Genomic DNA, 24,595 nt, shown 5'->3' with positions numbered 1-24,595 from the left:
TATCATACGACCTAAATTATTTCATCAGATGCGCCAGCACTCATAAACAATCCTTCTGAAATTGTGCTAACAACATCGATGCTCAAGGTAAAAGTTTGAATCAAACACTTTTAGGATATCGAGTGTCCTTACTGAAAAACTACTGCATTAAAAAAAAAAATTAAATTGATCACAACGACCTAAATTATTTCATCAGATATGCCAGCACTCATAAACGATTCTTTTGAAATTCTTCTAACAACATCGATTCTCAAGGTAAAAGTTTGAATCAAACACTTTTAGAATATCGAGTGTCCTTACTAAAAAACTACTGCATTAAAAAAAATAAATTAAATTTATCATACGACCTAAATTATTTCATCAGATACGCCAGCACTCATAAATGATCCTTATGAAATTCTGCTAACAACATCGATGCTCAAGGTAAAAGTTGGAATCAAACACTTTTAGGATATCGAGTGTCCTTACTGAAAAACTACTGTACTAAAAAAAAAATATCATGTGACATGAATTTCTTCATCAAAGACATGTCAGCAATTAAAAACTACCCTTTTGAAATTATGCTAGAAAAGTCTATGCTCAATGTAGAAATGGAATCAAACTTTTGTAGAATATCGAGTGGGATTATAGAATAACTAATTCAAAAAAAATAATTAAAAATTAAATTAATCATACAATTTAAATTATTTCATCAGATACGCCAGCACTTATGAACGATCCTTTTGAAATTCTGCTAAAAACATCGATACTGAAGGTAAAAGTTTGAATCAAACACTTTTAGGATATCGAGTGTCCTTACTAAAAAACTACTGCATTAAAAAAAAATAAATTGATCATAACGATCTAAATTATTTCATCAGATATGCCAGCACTCATAAATGATCCTTTTGAAATTCTGCTAAAAACATCTATTCTCAAGGTAAAAGTTTGAATCAAACACTTTTAGGATATCGAGTGTCCTTACTAAAAAACTATTGCATTAAAAAAAATAAATTAAATTTATCATACGACCTAAATTCTTTCATCAGATACGCCAGCACTCTTAAACGATCCTTTTGAAATTCTGCTAACAACATCGATGATCAAGGTAAAAGTTGGATTCAAACACTTTTAGGATATCGAGTGTCCTTACTGAAAAAATTCTGTATTAAAAAAAAAATTATCATGCGACATGAATTAGTTCATCAAAGACAGGTCAGCACTTATAAACGATCCTTTTGAAATTCTACTAAAAACTTCGATGCTCAAGGTAAAATTTGAATCAAACATTTTTAGGATATCGAGTGTGCTTATTAAATGAATACTGCAAAAAAAATAATTAAAAATTAAATTAATCATACAATTTAAATTATTTCATCAGATACGCCAGCACTTATGAACGATCCTTTTGAAATTCTGCTAAAAACATCGATACTGAAGGTAAAAGTTTGAATCAAACACTTTTAGGATATCGAGTGTCCTTACTAAAAAACTACTGCATTAAAAAAAATTAAATTGATCATAACGACCTAAATTATTTCATCAGATATGCCAGCACTCATAAACGATCCTTTTGAAATTCTTCTAACAACATCGATTCTCAAGGTAAAAGTTTGAATCAAACACTTTTAGGATATCGAGTGTCCTTACTAAAGAACTACTGAATTAAAAAAATAAATTTAATTTATCATACGACCTAAATTCTTTCATCAGATACGCCAGCACTCTTAAACGATCCTTTTGAAATTCTGCTAACAACATCGATGATCAAGGTAAAAGTTGGAATCAAACACTTTTAGGATATCGAGTGTCCTTACTGAAAAAATTCTGTATTAAAAAAAAAATTATCATGCGACATGAATTAGTTCATCAAAGACAGGTCAGCACTCATAAACGATCCTTTTTAAATTCTGCTAACAACATCGATGCTCAAGGTAAAAGTTTGAATCAAACACTTTTAGGATATCGATTGTCCTTGCTGAAAAACTACTGCATTAAAAAAAATAAATTAAATTTATCATACAACCTAAATTATTTCATCAGATACGCCAGCACTCATAAGCGATCCTTTTGAAATTCTGCTAACAACATCGATGCTCAAGGTAAAAGTTTCAATCAAGTACTCTAAGACACCCCGCTCCCATCCCTCATTTCTTTAGACCTATGATCGCAATGAATGGTACCTGTTATCAGACAAAAATGCCAATTGCCAAAAAAAAAATAGCGCACGCCATGCTGAATGTGCTTTCAAAAACCCATCTGGTTGAAAACATGTTTGTTATCGTTAACCATTTCCAAAGATTGATACTGTTCCAATCAGAAAAAACGTCAATTGCCAAAAAAAAAAAAAAAAAAAAATCGCCTTGCTGAATGTGACAATTGTTCCAAATTTATAATAAATATCTTGCTTTTTGCAGTGTGTAGGAACCGGAGGGGAATCTCCGCTCGCTTGGAAAGGTACCAATGAAAGGCAAGCAAAACGTGTTTAATCACGTGTAGAGGTCCCATAGAATCACTCAGGAAGAAACATAATGCCATAGAATAGCATAGGAAGGATCATAAAACCATAGATTAGGATAGGAAGGAACACAATCCATTCAAATACATAGGTCCATTCTCTGGAAAGAGGCCATAATCAATCCATATCCATAAGTACATGCCCTGAAAAGGTGTCAAGGAACGTAATCTCCCCAAATAGCACAGGAAGGAACATAGTCGGCTAGAATCCATAAGTACATGCTCTGGAAAGGTGCCAAGGAACGTAATCCCCCCAAATAAGACCATTATAAGTACTCTAAGACACCTCGCTCCCATCCCTCCAAAAATATTTTATTCAGAGATTTCTTGTTCAAAAATTATCCAATCACTAATTAGAATCAATCACACTCCTATTATTCAAACATTAATTAATATCGTTCATAGATTTCAATTTGCGAATTCCTTATCCCTTTTTGCAAATGTCAATCAAACAATTCCGATTGTAAAAGCGTGTTTAATCACGTTGCTTGGAAAGGTATCCACAAGTACATGCTCTGAAAAGGTGCCAAGGAATGTAATCTCCCCAAATAGCACAGGAAGGAACATAAACCCTTATAATACCATGGGAGGGAACATAAACCCTTATAATAGCATAGGAAGGAACATATTGCTATAGAATAGCATGGGAGGGAACATAGCGCGCTAGAATAGCATTGGAGGGAACATAAGCCCTTAGAATAGCATAGGAAGGAACATAAACCCTTAGAATATCATGGGAGGTAACATATACCCTTATAATAGCATAGGAAGGAACATAGCGCTATAGAATAGCATAGGAAGGAAAATAAACTCCTAGAATAGCATAGGAAGGAACATAAGCTCCTAGAATAGCATGGGAGGGGACATAAACCCTTAGAATAGCAGAGGAAGGAACATAAACCCTTAGAATAGCATAGGAAGGAACATAAACCCTTAGGATAGCATGGGAGGGAACGTAAACCATTATAATAGCATAGGAAGGAACATAGCGCTATAGAATAGCATGGGAGGGAACATAGCACTATAGAATAGCATGGGAGGGAACATAATTCACCCAAATCCATAAGTACATGCTCTGGAAATGTTTTCCTATAGCTTCACGCAAATAGCATGGTAATTCCTATAGCTTCACGTAAATTCCATAGATACAACCTACTTAAATCGCCAAATAAAAACTTTTATAACATCCCATTAATTAAATTGTAAATGATTAAAAATTGGCCTCGTTGGTTAAGAAACCAAGACCACAAGAAGATGGTTTGAATTCGGTTGCTACATCAAAAGATTGTAGAGAACGACTCTTGTCATCAAACAAAATATGAATCAGGTGACCTTATTTCTAACTTTTTAACAACCATATATCAAATTCTCATTTAATACCAGTCTCGGTAACAAAGTCAACAAGAAAACATTAAGGAATTTATGATGAAAGTTGTTTCTGAAGTCTCAGTCCACTAATTAAATTGCTATAACAAAAACTTTTAGAGAATATTTCAGTCCGTTAATTGAATTGTAAATGACTGAGAATTTTGACGGCGTTGGTTAAGAAACCAAAACATCAAGAAGATGGTTTGAATTCGGTTACCACATCAAAAGATTGGAGAGAACGACTCTTGTCATCTAACAAAATATGAATCAGGTGACCTAATCTCTAAATTCTTAACAACCATATATCAAATTCTCATTTAATACCAGACGCGGTAACAAAATCAACAAGAAATCGTTAGGGAATTTATGATGAAAGTTGTTTCTGAAGTCTCAGTCCACTAATTAAATTGCTATAACAAAAACTTTTAGAGAATATTTCAGTCTGTTAATTGAATTGTAAATGACTGAGAATTTTGACGGCGTTGGTTAAGAAACCAAGACCACAAGAAGATGGTTTGAATTCGGTTGCTACATCAAAAGATTGTAGAGAACGACTCTTGTCATCAAACAAAATATGAATCAGGTGACCTTATTTCTAACTTTTTAACAACCATATATCAAATTAACAAAGTCAACAAGAAAACATTAAGGAATTTATGATGAAATTTTTTCTAGAGTCTTTGTCCATTAATTAAATTGCCAAATAAAAAAAAACTTTTAGAGAATAATTCAGTCCATTAATTGAATTATAAAGGATTGAGAGTTGATGGCGGTGGCTTAAAAATTAACACCACAAAAAGATGGTTTAGTTTCGGATGCCACACAAAACTTTTAGAGAATAATTTCTGTTTAAAAACAAAATGCAAATATGAATGTCTTTCTATCTCTTATCTTTAATGCTAATTTTGGTTGCAAAGTAAACAGGAAATTGTCTGGGATTTTATGATGAAAGTTCTTTCTAAAGTCTTAGTCCACCAATCAAATTTCCACACCAGAAACATGTAGAACATTTAACAGTCTATTAATGAAATTATAAATGATTGAGAATTGGTTGCCTTGGTTTGAAAACCAAGACCACAAGAGCGTGGTTTGAGTTCGGTTGCCATAAATGCCACATCAAAAGTTTTTAGAGAATTACTCTTGTCTTAAAATATATTTTGAACCAAATAATTTTTGTTTCTAACATCTCAATAACCATATACAAAATTCTCATTAATACCAATTTTGGTAGTAATGTAGCCAAAAAATTTTCAGGGATTCTATCATCAAGTCCTTTCTAAAGATTTGGTCCATTGACTAATTTTACGCGCCAAAGACTCTAAGAGAATTTAGCAGTTCATTAATTCAATCATAGGAGCTTGAAAATTGGCTGCGATAGTTTGGAAACCATGGCCATGAAAAGATGGTTTGAGTTTGGTACTCACATCAAAAGCTTTTAGACAATGAATTGTCTTAAGAAAAATGTTAGCAAGATAATTTTATTTCTAGCTCATTAACAACCATAAGCCGAATACTCATATAAGACCCAATTTTCACGACTAAGTAAACAAGAAATTATCAGGATTTTATGATCGAAATCCTTTCTAACGTTTCAGTCAATTTATTAAATTGCCACACCAAAAACTTTTAGAGTTTAAAAGTTGGTTAATTAAATTATAAGCGCTTGAGAATTAGCGGCGGTGGCTTAGAAACTAAGCCCATAAAAAAGATCCTTTGAGTTGGGTTGCCACACCGAAAACTTTTAGAGAATGACCTGTCTTAAAACAAAATATAAATCAGATGATTTCATCTCTAGAGCTGGAACGAGCAGAAACAATAAGACAATAAAGTGAAGTTATTGGTTTTATGAAGGAGTAAATAATAATGAAACGGCAATGAAATAATGAAATTAAACAGACTACTTCAAAAATTGACAATAGACATTATAAAAGTTGTAAAATTTTAGTGGTTTAAAAAAAACAAAACAATGGACATGAAAATTCCACAATCCTACTTTCTGAACTGAATATTTAAATTAGACTAAAGAAGCTGCTAAGGAATTAAAAAATCCAAACTTTTGCGTTGGACTCGCTATAAAGATGAGAGTTCTATAATTTCGCTAGTAAAACTACGTTGGAAGCACGTCAGATAAACTTTATTTACTCCTGAGAGGAAATAACTTCTAGTAACTTCTTTTGGAGAAGTTTGTCTAAAGTAGAGTAAAAAGCATTTGGATAAAATGATTTGCCTTAACTTGATGACAACTAGTTATCTTATTTTTATAGCCAATAAATTACATTTTCTGCAAATAGGGAAAGGGAAATTTACAAGTAAAAAGTAGATTGCAACAACGAGTCGACGATAAAGAATGCGTTTAGACCTTGAATTTTAAGCTGACTGTTTAATTGGAGACACAAATAGTGTAATTAATTAAATAATTAAAGGATTTCAAAAGATCAAATTTTCGATGCGTTTTTTAGGATTTCTTTTGACCTCCCCCTCCCCCGAGAAAAATTCTGGATACCAATCTAGCATGGGGCTCAGTCAAGCAAAGATTTTCTCATGAAACTTTTTTTCTACAACAAATTTCACTTATAATTTTCAGCTTTTTTGAGAGCCAGGATCCACATACAGTCATCCTCTACGGAGCACTTTTCTTTGTGGCTCCTACTGCATCATTAACATGTACTATGGTGTCATATACTTTGTATATGAAACTAAAGAATGAATTACTAGGAGGTAAAATATATTTTGAGCTTAGCTTAATTATTTAACCTTTATAGTTTAACCTTTATTAATCTCTTTATAGTTAAACATAATGCAAATTTTTCCCGTATTGATATTATTTTACAATTTCAGCGAAGGTGGTCACTTTTAAAATGTATCCCCGTGGAGAGTAATTTTTTTTTACACAGAAGCTTGATAACTTTACTATTTTGATTTGCCAAATATTTAAGAGAATTTGTGTATAAACGAAGCACCAAATAGTATCTTACTGTGTCAATAAATAAAAAAAAATATTTTTTTAACTGAAAGTAAGAAGCGACATTGAAATTTAAAACGAACAGAAATTATTCCGTATATGAAAGGGGTTGTCCCCTCCTAAACGCCCCACTCTTTACGCTGAAATTTAACTCTTTCTCACAACTCTACTTTATAAAACAATAAAAACTTTAGCGTAAAGAGCGGGGTGTTGAGGAGGGGACAACCCGAGTATCGGAAATTTATTTTCTGTTTACCAGTTTTGGTATAAATCTCTTGGGAATTTATCAATCTTTTGTTCTAAACACCTAAACAATATATACAATCTGTACTCTGTATGTGCTCCAATTTGTTCAAAAAACATAAACTACAGAAATTTTTATTGAGAATATTTTTTACTTTGCCATTCTTTGGTAAACTTCTCTTGGGAATTTATGGATCCTTTGTTCCAAATATGCAAACAATATACACAATATATCCTACAGTTTGCTCCAAAAACCCAAACAGTAGAAAGAACAGATTTTATTTTGTCTTTTTTGGTACACCTCTCTTGAGAATTTTTCAATCATTTGTTCCAAGTACGCATCGAAGTCACAGAGGATGTTTAATGATTGATTTCCAATTGCTCAAGAGTAATTTGAATATTTTCTTTTCCTATGAGGGACTTTTGTTTGACCTGAGAAAATGTGAAGCAGAAACAATATTGATTCGGAGTCCCCTATTTTGACAACCAATTAGATATGTATTAAATTAGTTTAAACTATTTACCCTTTCTTAATATGAGGCGAGACCCCAAATAAAGAAAAATTAAAAAAACTTAAAATAAAAAAACGAAAAAAAGTTCGACGTTAGAGAGAAGAATGGCAAAAATTAACACTTAGATATGTATTGAATTAGTTTAAACTCTTTCCCCTTTCTTTTGAGGTGAGACCCCAATTAAAGAAAAATTAGAAATAATTAAATTAAAAATAAAAAAACGAACTAAAACTTCGACTTTAGAGAGAAGAATGGCAAAAAATACCAATTATATATGTATTGAATGAGTTTAAACTCTTTCCCCTTTCTTTTGAGGTGAGACTCTAAATGAAGAAAAAACAAAAAAAAACAAAAACAAAAAAGAAGTTCAACATTAGAGAGAAGAATGACAAAAATTACTGTTGATTTGGATTCCGGTACTTTGGCACTAACGTAGAGTTTCACATAATGACTTGAATTTTTTAATTTTTTCTAACTTATGTCAAAGCTAACTTTCTCAAAGCTAAATTTAATAAATTACTGTTTGACCTTAGGTGATCAAACAGTTCGTGGTAACGAACTGAAAGTAAGGAGCGACCCGGCTCAATGGTAACCGAAACTCTAGAAAACGGGTTTTTAATACCAATAGATACATCAAAAGAATGAGATTTCAATGCTGATTTCAAATATATAACTTTCATCAAGTTTAGTGCTACCCATCAAAAGTTATGCGCCTGAGAAAATTTGGATGATTTTGAAAAAAAGGGGGGATAGACCCCTTAAAAGTTATAGAACCTTAATCAAAATCACACCATCATATTCAGCGTATCAGAGAACCCTACTGTAGAGGTTTCAAGCTCCTATCTACAAAAATGTGGAATTTTGCATTTTTTGCCAGAAGAAAGATCACAGATGCGTGTTTATTTATTTATTTTTTTTTTCCAGGGGTGATCGTATCAACCCTGTGGTCCTAGAATATTATGGGAGGGCTCATTGGAATTGAAATTAAAAGTTCCTTTGCCCTTTTTAAGTGACCAAAAAAATGGAGGGCAACTAGGCCTCCTCCCACGCTTATTTTTTTCCCAAAGTCACCTGATCAAAATTTTGAGATAGCCATTTTGTTCAACATGGTCGAAAATAGGATAAATATGTCTTTTAGGATGACTTAATCCCCCGAAGTTCCCAGGGGGAGGGCTAAAAGTTATGAACTTTACCCAATGTTAACATATAGGCTAGTATTGGTTATTGGGAAGTAGGCTATACAGAAGTTTTCAGGAGTTTTTTTTCTGGTAGTGGGGGGGGGGGGTTATGTTGGAGGATCAGTACATGAAGGAAGTGGTCACGGGGGAAGTAAAATTGCCATGAAGGGGGCGTCGGACTTGCCAGCATTATTTATTGGTTTTTGGTAAGTATACCGACATTTTCAGGAAGGTTTTTTTACTGGAGGGGGGGGGGGCTAGAAGAGGGGGTTACTCTGGAGAATATTTCCGTGGAGGATGTTTATTTTGGGTAAGGGACATTTCTATGAAGGGGCGCCGGATTTCCAAGCATTATTTAAAAAACGATCAGAAATTAAATAAAAAAAACAAGTTTTTTCAACTGAAAGTAAGAAGCAACATTAGAACTTAAAACGAACAGAAATTATAACTAATGTGAGGGGGTTCTCCCCCAAGTCAATACCTCGCTCTTTACGCTACAGTTTTTTTAGTGCTTTCAAAAGAGCTATCTATTCTAATTAAACGGCCTTTGTGATTCAGGGGTTTGTGAATCAATTTTTTTTTAACTTTTAACGTAAAGAGCGTGGTATTGAATAAGTGGAGAACCCCCTCATATACGTAATAACATATATGTAATAGAAAAAAACAATAAAAAAACAAGCGATACGGCTCAATAGTAATCGAAACTTTTAAAAACAGAATTTTGATGTCAATAAATGTATCAAAAGAACGGGTTTATAATGCTGATTCGCAACATATGAATTTTATTAAGTTTAGTATTACTCATCAAAGGCTACGAGCCTGAGAAAATTTACCCGATTTTTTGAAAAGGGGGGAAACATCCCCTACAAGTGAAAGAATTTTAACGAAAATCACACCATCAGATTCAGCATATCAGAAAACCCTATTATATAGGTTTCAAGCTCATATCTGCAAAAATCTGCAACTTTGTATTTTTTGCCAGAAGAAAAATATACGAATATAGAAGTTAGTTACGTAAGTTAATTTGTAAATTACGTCATAACCAAATTTAGAGACATCCATTTAGCCAAAGAAAAGTAAAATTTTTATGCAAATTTTGTTTGCTTATTCAATAACGGTGAGCCAAAATAAAAGCTGCATTAACTAAAAAACGATCACAAATTAAATAAAAGGAACACGTTTTTTTTTAACTGAAAGTAAGGAGCGACATTGAAACTTAAAACGAACAGAAATTATTCCGTATATGAAAAGGGCTGTCCCCTCCTCGACGCCTCGCTCTTTACGCTAAAGTTTGACTCTGTCTCACAACTTAATTATTTAAAACAATAAAAAACTTTAGCGTAAAGAGCGAAGCGTTGAGGAGGGGACAGCCCCTTTTATATACGGAATAATTTCTGTTCGTTTTAAGTTTTAATGTCGCTCCTTACTTTCAGTTTAAAAAACTTCTTTTTTTTATTTAATAATAGTAATAGTTGTAGCTTGTAATAGTTGTTGTAGTTGTAATAGTAGCAATAGTTGTAGTCAGGGGTGTCCCGAGGAGGGGGCGGTGGGTGGTGAGGGGCGCGCCGCCCCTCCAACATTTTTGGCATTCGGTTATAAATTGAAGTTATCAAGGATTTTGCAGTAGGTTGCATACATAGATTGCATCAAGACATGGCTAATTGTAGACAGAGAAAAGCCAAGACAGATAGTCCAAGTAATTGAGAGGCAAATGTTTAAATAGCTGGGGCATGGGTAAATGGCTGGAGTTTGCATGACACTCTTATTGGACACATACTTGTGTGTTAGTTTTTGGAAAGGCATGCCTGCCTAGAGTTTCAGGCATGTTGACCAAGAATTTTAAATTGACATAAGACCGTTAGATTTCCTGTAATGAGAGACAAACAAGGCACGCCCGCAAAAGGTCTTAAGAAGGTTGCCCAAAAATTTAGAGTTGACATAGGGCCATTAATTTGCTTGAAATAAAAGGCAAACAATCGTTTAAAGCCATCTTTATCTTTCAAATAGTACCTATTCATTGCCTAGGCTCAGCCCCACGTTCTGAAAGAAATTTGAATTTTTCACAAATTTGTCAAAGTTTTGGATCACTTATCAGAGAATCTGGGCGGGTGGGCGCCCCCAAGTACTGTCCTAAACTCCTCTGTCACTTGAACACTTGTTCCGGATGCCCAGCGTCTCTAATCATTTTCCAAATAGTATATATTCATTGCCTCAGCTCAGTTCAGCAATCTGAGCCAATTTCCACTTTTTCAAGTTTAGGGTCACTTGCCTGAGACTCTGGGCAGGGGAGGTGGGCACCTCTAAAAATTGTCCTAACTTCCACTCTCGCCTTAGAACTTATTCACGGATGCCTAAAGCCGTGAACGGTTAGACTGTTTCCCTTTTGGTAACCATGCATGCACTACACACATACCAATAAATTTTTTTTCATTTTCACATGGAGTCCCAATCCAACCCATGTCCATCGCTTAGCATTCAGGTTACACACATACCAACAATACTTTTTTTTCATTTTCACATGGGGTCCCAATCTAGCCCATGTCCATCGCTTAGCATTCAGGCCTTGACAAATAAAGCCCAAATAGGCAGACCCCGACGCTCCAATCTGAACACGGAACACTAAATTATGTCCAAATTTTGTCTAATAATTGATTACAAATTTGCATCCTAAACCCCTGATGATAATCCACAGACCTTATATGGGGGGGGGGGGGGTCACTATGCATTGAAAATAGTGAAAAATGAAATTTGCTCAGAATGCCGGACTGAGATGAGGTAATGAATATATACTATTTGGAAAGAGATTGGAGATGACGAGCACCCCCTCCCCACCTATCCTGAAGAGAGAAGCTTGAATGTTAAGCGATGGACATGGGCTAGATTGAAGTTCCATGTGAAAATGGAAAAAGAATTGTTGGTATGTGTTTGCCGCATGGTTACCGCCTGAGCAACGGTCTAACCATTCACGACATTAGACATCAGTGAACAAGTGCTAGATTGACAGAAAAATTCGGGACAATTTTTGGGGGCACCCAACCGACCCAGAGTCCCAGGCGAATGACCCAAAACTTGAAAAATTGAAATTTGCTCAGATTGCAGGGCTGAGCTGTGCCAATGAATAGGTACTATTTGGAAGAAGATTGGAGAAATACTAGGTGAAGAGAAGCAGAGTATAAGGGTAAAATTATAGAAACCAAAAAATTTGGGGTTTTATGATGGAAGTGGTGGACATGGGCTAGATTGAGACCCCATGTGAAAATGAATATATTGCTGCTATGTGTGTTGCGGATGGTTAGCGCTTGAGCTTGAGCAACTATTTGGACTATGATTGGAAAGAGACTAGGTGGAGAGAAGCATAGTATAAGGGTACAATTATTGAACCCCCAAAAATGAGCAAAATTTTTGAAAAAATTGCCCGAAATTTAGCAAAATTCTTTATTTCTGCAGAAAATTTGGCATAAATCAGGAAGCGATTCAGTAAAATTTACGAAGATTGCCCCTCCAATGAAATGAGTCTCAGGACGCCCCTGCTTGTAGTATGCACATTGTGTCTGGTGGTTTTTTCAACACTTTCCGAAACATGTCCTGAAAGTTTCAAATTAATAACTTAAGCCCTTTCGAGATATTGCTGATACACCCTTATTACAACTTGCTCGCACATAGTTTCACATTCAACATTCCCTTAAAGTTTCCATTTAATAGCTTGAGTCTTTTTGGAGGCTCATGATCAAAGATGTCACTCGTTACCAATAGCAAGACTTATATGTAAACAATGGTCAACTTGCATAACTTACCGCCCTTGCCCCAAAGAGATATGGAGGTCATGTCATCCCTGGAGGCATAGTTATTTGACCTTCCAACTATTCCAGAATAAATGACAATTTCATGATTTTGATCGGATTCCATTGGAGGATGAGGCAGCTGAAAGGAGCGTCGGAAAGGGACTGGTGACCTTCGCGTTACTTTTGGCCCTCAAAAAGGACACTAGAACTCTCAATGTTCTCAAGAACACTACAGGACAGAGGTCAAGACGGCCCCACATTATAGAAGACCAAATATCACACAGATTCTCAATTCACATGAATAATATTGTCCACACCCATTCATGGATTTTTTACAATAGAATGGTTGTTAAGGATTTGTGTAACAAAACTACTACTGGTCAAAACTTTTGACAGAACTTTTAACTTTTGTCTAAAATTTAAATTATAACCCTAAATTTTAATTACTAGGCAAAAAACTAAAACATTTTACAGACACTCTGAAGGAACCAATAATAAAATTATGTCAATTACACGTGCACAAAAATTAATTTAAAAACATTTTACCCAATAAAGTTTTTCAAAGAAATGCAAAGAGCTATGTTAAAACCTAAGACAAGCACAAATGAAGTTATATTACAATTTGAACACGAACAAACAGAAATTCCTTCAATGAATAAATAAAACCCAAAAGAGCAATAAATTCAAATAAATAGCCGTGTCATATATAAAGATAACTCAATCTGCCTTAGATGAATAAATGGACGCTAAAACGAAATGGAAAGTAAAGTCTATGATCAAGCAGAACTTATAACGAACAGAAATTACTTTAAACAGGAGTAGGGCTACCCTTCCTTAGCCCTTCTAAAGGTCATGTTGTCATTTGGGCTACGCTGAAAAAAAGTAATTTTTTGGATATTCGCTATTTTATATTTCCAATTTTGAAAAAGGAATGAGACTTCAAGGAATTATAATCATTATATATTGAACAATCGGCCTACTCTCCTTAGTTCTCTCCACCGTTCTTGATTGATACGGGGATTTTCTTTCTTTGTTGTTGTTATTGATGGTTTGGCATGTAAAAACAACGCTTTTCAGAATACATAATGTTTTTAATAAAACACACATGGCATCCATGCCGCGTTGTGTTTGAGAGGAAAGGAGGGGGAGTGGGAGTAGCGTCACTCTTATTCGTGAATCTTGAATACTTCACATGTAATATCATTTTTGTTGCGTTGTTGTTAATATTATGGCAAATATAAACAAACCACTTAAAGTACTTTAAAGTATAATTCATTGAAAGCTGAAATAATTGTTTCAAAAAAAAAAATAATAAATAAAAATACAAAGTGCAGATAGTTTTATGTAATTTTTGGTGTGTGAGAAGAGTAAATGCAATAGCCCGCCAAGAACATCTAATCATGGAACTATCGAATAAAATTGCTGATCTAATTAGTTTTGCTACATATGTTATCACCTTTTGGGTATTATTTTCTGTTTAGCTTATTTTTTTCTACAGGAAGCCCGACAGCGCCTGCATTGAACGCTGAAGCAGGAAAAGAGATGGGCTGCACTGCTATAACTTTGGTTGAAACTTCTGCTGCACAGGTACTTTTAATTTCTTATACAAAACAGAAACATAGCATGGACATTACATAACATAAAACACAGAAAAACACAAATCACAAAAATCTACTTCTGTGTTCCGTTGCCAATCTGAGAAATCGTCCAAATTTTTTAACACTTTAAAATATTCATTCCTCGTTATAAGTACCAGCCATCTCTCATCAAACCCACATATTCTAAACGCGTCATTTTCATTCAATTAAATAAAATCTTATTTAAAAAAAATTCACTATTTAATCATTTAACAAGTAGCCGTCCAAGAAGAAACAAAGTTCTGAGGACGAACGGCTACAACAGTCAATATTTTAAAAATATTTATAAAAAACGAATTAATAAATGTAATAATAAATAAAATAAATATCAAAAATTTATCTCTTTCGTCAGAAAAAAAGCTATAAAAGAAATAAAAATAAAATAAAAAAGACCTCAGCTCACTCAATTCTTCGGGATTGTGCTAGTTCTATTTGTTTTCATTTGAAGGATAATACACATATTATGATTAATGTTTACTTGTACTTAACCGTCAGCCGAAAAATTATTTTTTTCCATTTTTCCGGCTTAAAACAGAAACTAATCCAGGATTTCTTTTTAGGGCAATAAAACTCATTTTTGTTGGGTGGAGGAGGATCAGCATCAACTTTTTAAAGCTGTTCTATTGTCATAGTGCACGTTCATAGTTTTTCGGTTGTAAGGAGAGGTGGGGTAGTGGTCTAGAAACAATGATAACAGAGGCTAAAATAATTTACATCAGTTATTTTAACTGTTGCCAATTCATCACCAATTTTACCCTTATTGTAAATTTGTCAACCTTATTTTCATCTGATTTAAATTTTTCTCTGTCATAAAGCCGCTATTAATAAAAATTGTATGAAGAGCTCGAGTCTATAAGGCACTGCCAGCGTTAGTAACAAAATTTGCTCCTTAGGACTATATAACGTAAAGTGTTAAGTTATTCTAATGTCAAAGGTCCTACGGCGTGTTGTGAAGAACCTTTACTCTTTACTTAGGTGTTAATACGGTAATGGCACTTGCAGTAAAAAAAATTGTCGTAAAAATCTTGCCAAAGACTTCTGTAATATCGGTATCTGTAATATCGTAATGTTTGTAATTGTATTCACAATAAAAAATTGTCATAAAAAATCTTGCCAAAAACGTTATGTCCCAAGTTTGGCTGTTTTTTCCAAGTTTAATGTCATGTTGCTGAGCTAAATTTTCATTCGTCAAGAAGTAAAGAGGGATTTGATTGCTTCATAAAAGCAGAAAGGAAACCATAAAGATAATTGGAAAGCTCAAAAAGTTGAATTTTACCAAATAATTGATTGAGCTATGAATCACTTGTTCTTATTATGTTTTCATCTTTCAGAGCAGAGATATTATCTTAGAACACATTTCTCCAAAGAAAAAAAATATATCCCCCAGAGATAATTTTACAGACTATTCGTAGACAAGAGTGAAAACAAAAATATCAAACTTAACCAAAAACTAACCAAAAACCAAAAAGTTTGGTTGTATTATTTGATCAAATAAAACTGTCAAAAATAAACAAATCAATCAAATTTATTTACATTAATCAAGACTAGATTAATCTTGTTAATTAAAATTAATTAACCACCTTTCAAATTAATTTTTAAAAGTAGAATTTCCTGATAACTATTTTAACAGGAAATTAACATAACTGGAAATTTTAAAAATAACAGTTTTATTTTTAAGCTTAATATCAATTTTAAAATTTTCATCACAAGCAATTAAACGACTAATAAAGAGTACTTTTTTTATTATTTGGTGGCATTTTGCTCAGTTATAGAATTTAAAAAACACGATATCCTATCCAAGCATTCGGTACTAACAGAAATGAAACATCCCATAAACACCGTGTTTATTAGGGCATAACAGGAAAGGAGTACAATTGCATTTTACTACTGACTGATTTTTCGGCAGCTTAAAAACAGCAAAAACGAAGTCATTTTTGAACTAAGGAGTCTGAAGATACTAGAATTAATTCATGAACTGAATTTCAGCAGTTTTCTTCTACACGCGTCTGAACTTCAGTATAATAACACGTTTTCATACACGTTTCTGTCTTGTTAACATCGATAACGTAATTATCGATATACTGCTCCGCTATATTGCATATCGATGGCATTTTATTGATTCATAGGATGAATTATCGATATTTGAACAATAATTGAAAAGTTTCGGTACTTGTAGAGAGAGTTAGAAACGTAGTTATTCTTTTTTTATCAGGCGTAGTCTTTTAACTACTGATAAACTATAGCAGGGCCAGGAAAGTATCTAAAATTTTAGTCTTAAGAAAACGAATCTACTTCCTATTCTATGACTTCCTTTTTCATACACTCTCTGAATTCCTACCCAGAGACAGTGAAGGGTTGGTAAATCAAGCAAGATGAATGATTATTAAGAGTCGTGTAAGTTATCGAGTAAGTCCTAGTCTGTTGAAAATTTCTTTTCCCTGTGCTCTTCTAAAATTTTGAAAAACCCTGGAGATTGTGTCGGAGAACGGAGTATTGCTCTGGACCTCTAGGAAGCTTTGCAGGGGAAAAAGTATTGAGGTTATAAAAGTCAGTCAGGTCAAATATATCTTTATCTGTGATCAAAGAAAACTTAAATTTAGTTGGACATTTCTGTCTTCTGAGGAGTAATAAGCAAGAGAAGGTAATGTGGCCTTACTACCAGCTGAAGTTGCAGCAGTAGATGAAATTACCATCAAATTCTTTGCAAGACAGCTTCAGTAGGCTTCATGGGCACTTTATTATATTTTAATTCCTTGAAGATATTTTAATTTCTTGAAGATCTATAAATACGTATTGATATATGTAGATTGTGTAGGGTTACTCAATGCCCTTTTATTCCCCCAACTTTTCTTTTGATAATGATTCCAAATATATGAAATTTATCAATTTTAAAGTTACGTATCACAAATTACCAGCCCGAGGAAATTTGCTCCATCTACAAAAAAAGGAGAAATACAATTTGGAGTAACCGTGTTACAGTAACCACCCCTTAATGGGGTCAGCCTTTCTTAGAGCTAGAGGCTTCCTATCAAAGACTTTTTAGTCAAGAGGACTTTTAAGCCTTTTGAACCCTGTCCATTATCAATAAAAAGCACTTCGTCATTTGTGTTCCACGTACTCACTTCAGCCTGTCATAGATACAAACTGCGTGGATGTTAAAAGCAATGAATACCCATTAATTACTTTCGCTAGTTGGGGGACTAAAAGAGCCTTAAAGAGTCATACAAGATCGACAGATGCCTATAGAAATTTACAGATCTTAAAAATTAAAGTACAGCACCCATGGACGCTACTGAGGCTTTTTTGCAGGAAAACTGATGTTAATTGTATCAACTACCGCAAATTCAGGTGGGAGCAAGGCCACATTAATTTCTCTAGTTAATTACTCCTCAGCAGAGAGAAATGTGTAACTAAATCTAACTTTTCTTGAAGTACAGATGAAGATAAGTTTGACCTGATCAACCATTATGATCCCCGTCCTTTTTATCACACAAAGCCTCCTGGACATCCACCAGCAGTACTCAATTCTGAGATAAAATCTCCGGGAACTAGATGGTATCTAAAAATTTTAGATAAGCACAGGAGACAAAGGAAATTTTTTTTCAGATTTTGACTATCACTTACTGAATAACTTACTCTTAACAACAAATTACCTCGTTTAAAATAGCACGCCCTTCACTTTCGGTGAGTAAGAAGCAAAGTTTACTGAGAAGCCCAAGGGGGTTCGTTACTGATTTTTTGAAATCTTTCTTCGAAAGATTACGCAGCAAACAAAAGAGTAAATTCCAAACTCAGGTTACAGAAAGTTTTAAAACTTTATGCATTTTTCTGACCCTGCTAAAATTTATCAGCAGGAATAAGGATACACCTGTTAAAAACAAACTGGATTTCTAACTCTCTGGACAAGAAGAGACACTTTTTGATCATTGTTCTAATATCGATACTTCGTCCTATATATCACTAGAATGGGTGGAAAGGATACCGCATTGGCAAAATTCTGCAACTGCGTAAAATTACGAGTACAAAGTACTCTTTATTAATAGCTTAGATTGGTTGCGCTGAAAATGCCAAAATTGGCATCAAACTTAAAAGCAAAATTTTGCAATTAGTATAAATCTTTTCTAGTGTAAAATTTTACTTTGGAAATTAATTTTCAAATTATTTGTAATTCAGTTTTAGTCTATAATGCATTAATACATTTTTTAGTAGTAACTTCGTCAAACTAAAAAAAAAATAAAAAAATAATAGTAATACAAAAAAAATTGAAGCAAACGGAAAGCGAAAAATCCACAAAAAATTAAAATACATGACACCAAAAAGCTTAAAAAGGTATAAATTTTGTTTGAAGGCTTAGTTGTTATTGGGGATAAACAGACAGTTAAGGTTTGAAGTCTTAGAATTGAAAAGCATTGTCAAACTTAACTAATTAGCTTTTTTATTTGTGTCCCAAACGAAAGTGTGATTTTGCACTGACAATTTCAGATTCTGAGAACAGCCAAAATAAGAATCCCAGAAAATCCTGGTTTTCAGGTATAAATAGACTTCAGAAGGGGGGGGGAGAGGAAAAATATTTTTATGTTGATGGTTTTGTTATTTGAAGAGACCGATCAAGTAAGGCTATCTTTTTTTTTCAGGGAGTAAATCATACCGATAAATCTTCACTGAGACTTGCTGTTAAATCAGCAAATAGCAGTCCAAATGATGAAAGCGGATCAAGGTTGTCGATTCGGTAAGATATTTTTTTTTGTATTTGTGCTGGTATTTTAGTCCACCTTTTCTTAGGATATTATACTTACTTACTTTTGCTTGTGGCAGAAATAAGGCGTTTCAACCTTGCCGGGCATCAAGGATCTTTGGGACCTGTTTGGACCATGTAGTGCCGTCTGCTCTCAACTGCTTTACAAGTGGGAGCCATTGGGTTTAACATCTGTGATCGAACTTTCTAGAACCTCCATTAGATTCAAGATCCGGTTTAACCAAGTTCCACCAGTTTTCCTGCTGTCCTCCTTGGCTTCCCTTCCATAATCTGAGAGGCTCAGCTAGAAGGATTCGGCGAGGCAAGTACTCTGAGGGCCTCCGTAAGATATGACCCAACAATTTCAGTCGATGCCCCTTGATCGTGATGGCAACGCATCTCTTGATACCACTTATTCGTTGCATATCCATGTTTTATATCTGATCACTCAGGTGTATCCTGAGGATACTACACAGACGGGCATGCTCAAACACCCTCAGTGCATTTTGATGTAGTCACTTCACTTACCAAGTTTCACATCCACAAAGAAGGATGGTCCGAACCAAAGCCAGGTAGATTTGAATTTTAGTGCGTACACTAATTGCAAGCCCATTCCACAATTGTTTTCTGAAAGAAGAAAATGCTGTCTGTGCTTTCTGCAATCGCTGTTGAATGTCAGTGTCTGAATATTCATCAGTACAAAGCTGGGAGCCAAGGTATATAAAACTGTCAAACTGTTCTAACTCTAATCGATTTACACCTAGCGAAAGAGGATCAGTGTAATTTATTGCCATAAATTTTGTCTTCTCTATACTGACTTTCAGGCCAATAAGATCTACCCAAGTAACTACATCATCGAGCATGGTTTCGGGTTCCTCTGGGTCTGAGAGGATTTCGACACCATCAGCGTAGTCAGGGTCTTCAAGTGAAATATTCTGTCCAATCTAAACTTCTGGATGAAAAAAAGTGCATTCTCTAGCACCCAATCAACACAGTAGTTCAGTAGTTAGACAGAGTCGGAGAAAGGACGCAGCCTTGTTTTACTCAAACTCAACCGGAAATTGTTCAGTCTCTCCTCCGTAAACTCAAAATCAGCTCACTGACCCCTTGTAGTATGCTTTAAGCAGTTTGACAAATTTCAGGGGCATTCAGTCATTTTATAGAACTTTCAATAGTTTTTGGCGAGTGATCGAGTCGAATGCTGCAACAAAGTCCAGAAATATTAGAATCAGAGGCAAATTATATCTTTCGAGCTGCTGGATGATGAGGTGGAGTGCAAATATATTGTCAGTGCAACCTCTACCACGACGGAAACCGGCTTGGTTTTCACGGTTTCTTTTCTCCCTTACCCCTTTGAAGCGGTTAAGGAGAATAATCCTAATTTTTTTTTTTACCACAATGTCAATATAATTCAAAACAATTAAGTTTTTTATTTCAATTTGAAAAATTATTTGGGTTTACGAAAATTATATATATATATATATATATATATATATATATATATATATATATATATATATATATATATATATATATATATATATATATATATATATATATATATATATATATATATATATATATATATATATATATATATATATATATATACTTGATTTTCCTCTGATCTTTTCTGTCAGTTGTATTTTTTAATAAGGATATAACAGTTCCCAGATTTGTAGATATATTCAATAATCTTCTTATTCTGAATAAATAAAAAACGAATAAGAATTTCCAATACAGAAGATATAAAAAAAGAATTGTGAAAAGCTTGAGTACATTGAGTATAAAAGTGAATAAAAAGGCCACAAAAAGATTATAGCCTCTGAGTAATCGTCTGTTAATTTAAAATGAAAAAAAGTCAGATTCTGAATAAGCTGAAAATATAAATCTTTTATTTCTAATGTACCTATAGGAAAGATTAGGCCGCCTAGAGCAATCCTTCAGACTCTAAACTGAAGGACTAAATATTAAAGTGAAACCCATTTGCAGTCACAAAATCTATATCCTGAAATCTAATTCAGAAAATCTACATTCTAATTTTGATTCTAAAAATTGTTACAGCTACTATGGTAGACTCATGTATACTATTAAATAGAAAAAACAAGCTTTTTTTTTTTAACTAAACGTTAAAAGATAAAACGAACAGAAATTGTCCGCATATGAAAGGGGCTGTCCCCTCCTCAATGCCTCGTTCTTTACGCTAAAGTTTTTATTGCTTTAAAAAATAGAGTTGTAAGACACAGTCAAAATTTAGAGTAAAGAGCGAGGCGTTGAGGAGGGGACAGCCCCTTTCATATACGGAATAATTTCTGTTCGTTTTAAGTTTTAATGTCGCTCCTTATTTTCAGTTAAAGAAACTTGTTATATTTTACTTAATTTCTAATAATTTTTGAATTAATGCAGCTTTGATTTTGGCTTATTTTGATTTTGATTATGATTTTGGAAATTATATTTTTGAGGAGGACACTCCCCCACAGCCTTCAGGGCAAGGGTTGTAAGTTATGTCCTGGGGGCATATAAGGTTTTTATAGAAGGTGATGTCGTAGAAACTTCAAAAAAGGCTCGTTCGATTGGAAATTCAAAGGGCTAGTGCCCTTTTTAATAGTTGAAAGTGATTGGAGGGCAACTAGCACCCCACACCCATCATTCCCCCAAACACATCCAATCAAAATTTTAAGATAGCCATTTTGTTCAGCGTAGTTGATTCCCAGATAGGAAATATGTTTTTGAGGAGGATACTCCCCTGGAACCTCGGGACAAGGGTTGTAAGTTATGCCCTTGGGGCATACAAGGTTTTTATAGAAGGCTTTGTCGTAGAAACTTCAAAAAAGGCTCATTTTATTGGAAATTCAAACGGCTAGTGCCCTTTTTAATAGTCGAAAGTGATTGGACGGCAACTAGCCCCCTCCCACACCCATCATTTCCCCAAACACATCCAATCAAAATTTTTTGAGATAGCCATTTTGTTCAGCGTAGTTGATTTCCTGATAGAAAATATGTTTCTGGGGGCATATAATGATAGAAAATATGGAACATATGGGGGCATATAAGGTTTTTATAGAACGCGTTGTCGTAGAAACTTCAAAAAGGGCTTAGAAATTGGATTAGAAATTGAAATGGCTAGTGCCCTTTTTATTAGTCGAAAGTGATTGGAAAGCAACTAACACCCCTTCGACGCCCTTTATTTCCCCAAACACATCCAATAAATATTTTGAGATAGCCATTTTGTTTCACGCAGTTCAAAGTTCAGGAACCTTTACCTTTGAGCAAGACAGTCCCCCCACAGTCTTCAGTGGCAAGGGTTATAAGTTATTTCCTGGGGCATATAAGTTTTATTGAAATCTTTGTCGTAGAAACTTGAAAAAGGGCTCATTCGATCGGAAATTCAAAGGGCTAGTGCCCTTTTTAATAGTCGAAAGTGATTTAAGGGCAACTAAACCCCTCTCACGCCCATCTTTTCCCCAAACACATTCAATCAATATTTTAGATAGCCATTTTATTCAACGTAGTTGAAAGTTTTAGATTTTAGATCTTTAAGGATGACAACCCCTCCCCCCCCCACAGCCCTCAGGGCAAGGGTTGTAAGTTATGCCCTGGGAGCATGTAAGGTTTTATTGGAAGCGTAGAAACCTCAAAATAGGTCATTCAATTGGAAATTGAAAGGGTTAGTTCCTTTTTTAATAGTGGAATGTGATTGGAGAACGACTAACACCCCCCTCACGCTCACCATTTTCCTAAACACATCCAATCAAAATTTTGAGATATCCTTTTTGTTCTACGTAGTTAAAAGTTCTTGAAATTAGGTATTTTAGGATGGTAACCCCCTCAGAGCCCTCAGTGCAAGGGTTGTAATTTATGCCCTGGGGGCATATAAAGTTTATATAGAAAGTTGTTATAGGAATTTCAAAAAGGGCTCATTTGATTGGAAATTGAAATTGCCCTTTTTAATAGTCGAAAGTGAGTGGAGAGTAATTAACCCCCTCTTACGCCCACCATTTCCCCAAAAACATTCAATCAAAGATTAGAGATAGACGTTTTGTTCAACGTAGTTGAAAGTTCTCGAGATTATGTATTTAAGGATGACAAACCCCCCAGAGCCCCAATGGCAAAGGTTGTAAGTTCTGCCCTGGGGGCATATAAGGTTTTTATAGATAGAGTTGTCGTAAAACTTCACAAAGGGCTCATTTAATTGGAAATTGAGAGGGCTAGTGCCCTTTTTAATAGTCGAAAGTGATTGGAGGATATCTAACCCCCCTCTCAAAACCACCATTCCTCCAAACACATCCAATAAAAATTTTCAGATAGCTATTTTGTTCAACGTAGTAGAAAGTTCTGGAAATTAGGTCTTTGAGAATGACCTCCCCCAGCACTCAGGGCAAGACTTGTAAGTTATGCCCTGGGGGCATATAAGATTTTATTGAAAGTTTAGTCGTGGAAACTTCAAAAGGGCTCATTTGATTGGAAATTGAAAGGGCTAAGGCCATATTTAAAAGTTGAAAGCGATTGGAGAGCGACTATCGCCCCTCTCACGCCCACCATTTCCCCAAACACATCCAATCAAAATTTTGAGATAGTCATTTGTTTAACTTAGTTGAAAGTACTGGAAATTCGGTCTTAGAGGATAACAACCACCCTAACAGACCTTAGGGTAAGGGGTGTAACTTATGCCCTGGGGGCATATAAGGTGTTTATAGAAAGCGTTGTCGTTTCCAAAAGGGCTTATTCGATTGGAAATCGAAAGGCCTAGTGCCCTTTTTAGTAGTCGAAAGTGATAGGAAGGCTTGAAATTTTTATAGTAAAGATCGATGTGGGTATAATGTATTATTTTTTGTTGTTGTTGTTGTTTAGACCATGCCACTTAGTATCGAAGGAGTTGTCGGGGGAAAGTGCTCATTCGATTCAAAATAGAAAAGGGCTGATGCCCTTTTTAACAGTCGAAAGTGATTGGAGGGCAACTAATCCCCCTTCCACTCCCACCCTCCCACGCCCACCCTCCCATTATGTTTAAAAAGTAAATGTTGCCTTAAGATTAAATCAAAATGCACTGTGTTAATGCTAATTTCCAATAAGGCATCTGAGCATTATCCCAAGGATGACTGAGGGTATTATGTTTAAACTTTCGAGGCTACTTCTGTTCTTAAAATCTAACCAAATCAAAATAGCGTAAGTGTATCCAAGCTATCAAAGAAAGTAAATAGATTTTTTTGCGAATGGTATCAAGTTTTCCATTTCAGGTCAGCTAGAGGAGGTATGAGAATAAATTGTGTCCAGATTTTTAAAAGGGTGTATACTGTTAAAAATTGCTGAAAAGTTTTCTCCAGCATACAAATAGCAGGCCAAACTATAAAGTCTTAAAAAACGAAAACATTTAAATTATTAATTTTCTTTTTCCCTGAAAAGACTATGGCAATATAAAACGAAAAGAAATTAATTAAAAAAAAAATTTCCACAAAATAAGTTTCTCAAAGAAAAGTAAAGAACTCCATTAAATAAAAAATGAGTAAAAATGAAATCAAATAATCTACCAAGCGTGAAACTATCACAAATCCACATCGATAAATAAATGAAACCCAAAACGAACAGAAATTACAATAAATAACAGAGTCAAACTCAAAACGAGCAGAAATTAACATAAGTTGTGCGCAAAACCCCTATGCCTTCACAAGGCCAGAACAAAAT

At 34.3% G+C, this 24,595-nt stretch overlaps 1 protein-coding gene across 3 annotated transcripts in view; it reads left to right on the top strand.

Moving 5' to 3' along the window:
* Syt4 (Synaptotagmin 4) overlaps nucleotides 1–24,595 on the top strand; it is a 190,187-nt gene that overhangs the window by 55,390 nt on the left and 110,202 nt on the right. For all 3 annotated transcript variants that reach the window (XM_089094312.1, XM_089094314.1, XM_089094313.1), the window contains exons 3-4: nucleotides 14,040–14,128; nucleotides 18,813–18,907. In XM_089094312.1, coding sequence (XP_088950438.1) covers nucleotides 14,040–14,128; nucleotides 18,813–18,907 — 184 coding nt within the window. The remainder of the gene's footprint in view (nucleotides 1–14,039; nucleotides 14,129–18,812; nucleotides 18,908–24,595) is intronic.

Source organism: Artemia sp. Qi Xiang Cuo, chromosome 9, assembly GCF_049724085.1.
Source record: "Artemia sp. Qi Xiang Cuo chromosome 9, ASM4972408v1, whole genome shotgun sequence".
In the NCBI taxonomy this organism is placed as follows: Eukaryota; Metazoa; Arthropoda; class Branchiopoda; order Anostraca; family Artemiidae; genus Artemia; species Artemia sp. Qi Xiang Cuo.
The sequence above is the reverse complement of the archived record's forward strand: the minus strand, read 5'-3'. Positions and strand labels throughout refer to the sequence as shown.